The 5,000-nt window shown below is 36.7% G+C and overlaps 1 protein-coding gene across 1 annotated transcript in view; it reads right to left on the bottom strand.

The window, feature by feature from the left end:
• Axud1 (AXIN1 up-regulated 1) overlaps positions 1-4,418 on the bottom strand; it is a 35,060-nt gene extending 30,642 nt beyond the window's left edge. Inside the window, exons 1-2 of the mRNA XM_086531287.1 lie at positions 4,401-4,418; positions 1-358 (exon numbers count right to left, since the gene is read on the bottom strand). The exon at positions 1-358 is cut by the window's left edge and continues 795 nt beyond it. Coding sequence (XP_086387413.1) covers positions 1-349 — 349 coding nt within the window. The 5' untranslated portion in view covers positions 350-358; positions 4,401-4,418. The remainder of the gene's footprint in view (positions 359-4,400) is intronic.
• Between the last annotated feature and the right edge of the window lie 582 nt (positions 4,419-5,000).

Here is a 5,000-nt window from a genome sequence, read left to right as displayed (position 1 = left end):
CTACTATTTTGTCCTTTGCCTCACTTTGAAGATTGCACTCTGATTCTGAAGCACCAGCCTCACTTTTCACAACAGCCGTCTTCGAGGGGTCATTCTCTCTCGCGAGTGTTTCATTCTGATCGCTGCTGTCACTGTCCTTGTCATCCGAGTGTTCACTGTTCTCCTTTTCCCCTTTCTCTGGCGAAGAGAAGATGGTGTTTCCCATACCACTGTCACAGCTAAGGCAACTATTGACGTCCGAACAGCATGGCTTCTCCGTTTCACATGAGGAGTCTGCCCTCACTTCAGAGAGGTCATCCACATCCACTCTTCCGTTTTCTGGGCTTCTACTGGTCTCTTGCTCCGACATAGTAAACAACTGTGAACAAAAGGAAAGATATTAAAATAATGCATTTCCAAAATATCAAAAGAAAAAAAAATGTTTGTATATAAACCTGTAGATCATGCTATAATGTAAATTATAGAATGGAAAGCTTCCCTATCATTGACTACTTTAGCAGTAAAATTTGTTTCTGACTTAAATATAAATTGAATAGCATGTATAAATGCCAAGTCATAAGAGTTTCTGTTGGTGTCTTTTATTTGCTAAACATATTATCATCATTATAATATTACTGACAAAATTAGTCTGTTGGTGTGTTTATGCTTGTCTTTCAGTTTCCTGTTTATGTAATTAGCATAGTAAATCCATAAAGGTAATAAAAGAAGTGTTTTTCATGGCACTGTAAGCATCCTTTTTTTTCTTCTTCTTTTTCTGTTCTCTTTTCTATAAAAAATTACCAAGTCCACAACTACACAGCATGGCCTAATCAGTTCAGAGCGACCCTTGTCTCATCATGTAACCGTGTTTCCAAATCAAATCCAAACTTGATACACTGCTGCTGACAACACAGGTGATCCCCTTCCTCCCATCTCAAGGGAACTGCTCAACCTCTTTCTGTATTTTTTACATTATGAAAAAAAAATATTACTAACATAATGCTTTTGTCCCACCATAAATCTAAACATCCTACTCTATATAAAGTCAAATCCACATAATCAGAAGATATGATATATTCACTACAACATCAGTCTACCGTAACTTTCCTAAAACAGATGAAATGGAAATTATATACATCTCACAATAAACTAATCCTATCAATTCATGTATTACACATTCTGGCCAACAATCTTCTAAACTAGGGTTTAGGCTGACAATATTGCTAGGGAGGTGTCACATGCAGCCAGTCTCAGAAAATAATACTCTGCAAATATACCCTGGACAGTAGACTAGGCGCCCCAGAATCATGCCTGGTGTTGAGGGTAAATCAACCAAAAACAATCAAATAGTTTTTCTCGACTATATTCACCTCAATCACCTCTGGCCTATAAATCCTATATTATAATAGGGAGAATAAGGTGACAAAATAAACTAAGTAACTGTCAAAGTTTCAGATAGGCAAATAAACCTAGTGTTAGATGCAGTCAAGCCATTTTTGTACCCTACACACCCTCAGCATTCCAGCAAAAGCCAACAAACTTTTAATATATATATTCTGGCAGGAGAGAGCTCAGACTGGTTCCTTATCTGATGATAAATCACCAGGTTGCATGATTGGTAGATCAACATACCAATACACTCTTGAAAGTGTTGTGATGACAAGTACATAGGTCCCATTTTAATTACTTTTATATATATAAATAATAAAATCACTAGCAACTGTATACCATGAAGAAAAGTTTTTATGAATTCACTGGTCTATCAATTCCAGGCACTGCTTACCTTGTACTCTATATATCAATTTAAACCCCTCTGCCACTTATATGCTGATTTCTTGCCTTGAATGCTATTACAATTTGAATATATACTAAATTCAGTATTGCTAGGTCTTTTGTTACTGCAGGGATCATAAATTATTAAGAACAATAAAAATTGTACAAATTTAAATGTATCAAATGATATGGACATACTGACTTCATACAAAGCCAACACAAAAATGACAAATATTTCTATGTTCAGCTCAACCACTTTGTGTGGGATGAAGAATATTGCTTTCCTAGAAAGGTGAAGAAAAAGGGATTAAATGCAATGTTTTTGCACTCATTCAATTCTTTCTGACCTTGTTCTGAACCCTTTCTATATATCCATTTAATCTTGAAATGTCCTTCAACCATATTCTTAGTCTATATGCAGTTGCATTAAACCCAAAACATTCAATCTTAAAAAATTGAATTTCTCTGCAATTTTGAACTTACAAAAAAAATCCATATATCTGTATTTAACCCTTGCAGTGCCAGGCATTGTTTAACCCATTGCAGACGGGTATCATGACATCCGTGACACAGGAGCTTTGGTCTGACGATGGGCATCATCACATGCATGACATTTGGGAATTTTGGATCACTGTGTTATTTTCTTGTGCGATGAATAGTGAGTGAGTGGCCATGACAATTTCAGTCATAATTACTATAAATACCATAAAATTAAGCAAAAAGGGTTTCACCTAACATCCAAAACCTAGATGGCACCACTTTCTCCTAGCACCAGGAAGAGAGAGAGAGCCTTGAATGGCACCCATCCATAGTCTTTTGCAAGCACTATCTTTATAGAGCAATGGCACACAGCAAGTTGCCGACCTCTTGCTCTAAAGTACCAACAATGAAGGATGTGCAGGCAGAGCAAGAAGAGGAAAGTGACTTAAACCATGCCCAGTGTCTACAATGTGCCCCCTGTGTCAATAGGGATGCCTTTTACTGTGGCACTCATAGTCATAAGCACAGGTTTCCCTCACCTTCCCTACCTCTTCATGTTATCTTCATTTTGGATAGTTATATGCATTCGTTCATGACAGCACACGAATATGAAAAAATATAGTTTCTTTTTTCATAAAATAGCAATACTTCTATCAATCTATGTATAAAGAAATAATGAGCTGATATGGACCCTATACTACAATTTTAGTCAACTGCAGTATTGATAGAGCCTGTCATATGACACATATAAGTCTCTCAATATAGTAAAACACAAAAAAATTCAAACAAAAATGTCTCTAGTTTTACAATGAGTAACTGAAAGAGTGGGAAAATTCAAGGTATGTTGTGTGAAGCTGCCTTGCTCTAAAATAAAACCCATCCTGGAGACCGGGCAAACAAATCTTATTCACCATCTGCAATGGGTTAAGCTGTAAGGTTTCCAAGTGAGAGCCATAGCTCAGGCTGCGCTGAGTTCCTTTTTTATTTTTTTTAGATGATGATGCACTGAATTGTAATCTTCAAGCTTACAATTAAAAGGTAAATCAAAATGAAAACACCTGTACACCTGCTATGCACTGATTGGCATGGCATCCAAGCCTTCAGTGCTCAGACAAATGCCAACATACCTTCATTAGATATGGAATGAGTCAAAGCTCTGTCTTCCCAGATTATTAGGAGTGGAGTTTTTTTTAACCTTTCCTGGAGAAATAAGGTTACAGGGATTAAGTCACACTGTGCCTTACTTCACATTAAACATTTGCAGTAACTTTCAAGCAGATTTAGACAGAGCACAGCCAATATAATTTCAAAACATAAAATCACAATTTCATCCATCCTTCAATTCTTTGATACTTTAAAACTTCCCAGAGCAAACAACACAAAATAAGATATATAATTCACATATCTCAAAAAAATGTGCTTTAAAAGACATGCAATAATAAAAGATCATCCTTGCTAATATAATGGAAAAAAAGAAAGAAAGAAAGACATGTATCGGCAAATAAAAGAGCCCCCTCGATTTCCCTAATCTTCATCAACAAATCTGTCCCCTGAAGTCCCCTGCAATATTAAGTGAATAATTGCAAAGCCCTTTTGACTTTCTCTCATCAGAGAACACAGCTCCCTTCTGCCCCCTCGCTTAATCCTTCATTCTACCTAATCAAGGGATATCATGGCCATGACTCTAATGAACAAACCTCTTTCATTAATTTAGTCACTTGAGCAACAGTATTGGCTCTACATTTTTCCTTAATGTGTTGTTGCTATAATGGTAAATACATACTGAATTGAACTAGTACAGCAAAAAGAATTATCAACTATGAAAGAATTTTTCAACATTCCAAAATATATATGCATTTTTTTTTATTATGTTATAATAATAATATAGAACATTATTTATGTATATACATACATCCAAATATATATATTGTATACAAAATATATATTTCTTATAGACCATATATGAATCCTAGGCATATAAATCACTTTGAAAATGTCAAACATTTCCTATTAACACTTTTTCCCCAGCAATGTTTCATTGGCAAATCAACTAATCACACAATGATTCAAAATTAATTTAAAAATAACCAAAACAACACTTAGCCTTTGGCTCTAAGCTCCGCCACTGAGCCAAAGTCTAATAATAAAATAAAAGTTTTGTAAATCACGTTTGATAAGGAAATCCTGCTCTTGCATGGAGGCGTCCTTGGCTCATGGGCCTGTCACTGCTTCCATACACTGCCTGCTTGCATGACCGCTGCTTGCTTGCTTGCATTTGCTCCTGCAATGTCCGACTCCCGGGGTCACACTCCCCGTCACTGACACGGCATATCAACATATTCTATCCGCAGACGGCGAAACACTCATGTTGCAAATATTCATGTTCATTATTTTCTCCAGAAGCAGAAATCACGATTGCTTCACTGGAAGGCAACACCGCTCGCTTCCACTCCCCCCAAATCCATAGATGGCTCGGCTATTTTTCCCTCTTCACCTCACTCGGGATTCTTGTCACTTATCCTTCACCGGAGAGACGGAATACTCACCGTTAAAGACCATAGTTACGATAAAATCCCAGGTCAAGAGGGCATGAATCACTCCGTCCTCTTCTTCTCTGTGTTTTCAGTTACACTAAAAGGCCAAGTTCGAATCCCCTCTAGCTTTGAGGTTCTTTCCATTATCAATTACGAGGGTATTTGTCTACATATTCTAATGTGTCGTGGTCCTCTCATCAATGCATTTTATTCTCGGTGTATCTTTAATGTAAG

Source organism: Penaeus japonicus, unplaced genomic scaffold, assembly GCF_977035675.1.
Source record: "Penaeus japonicus unplaced genomic scaffold, GWHDUDI00000001_assembly GWHDUDI00000035, whole genome shotgun sequence".
NCBI classification, from domain to species: Eukaryota; Metazoa; Arthropoda; class Malacostraca; order Decapoda; family Penaeidae; genus Penaeus; species Penaeus japonicus.
The sequence above is the reverse complement of the archived record's forward strand: the minus strand, read 5'-3'. Positions and strand labels throughout refer to the sequence as shown.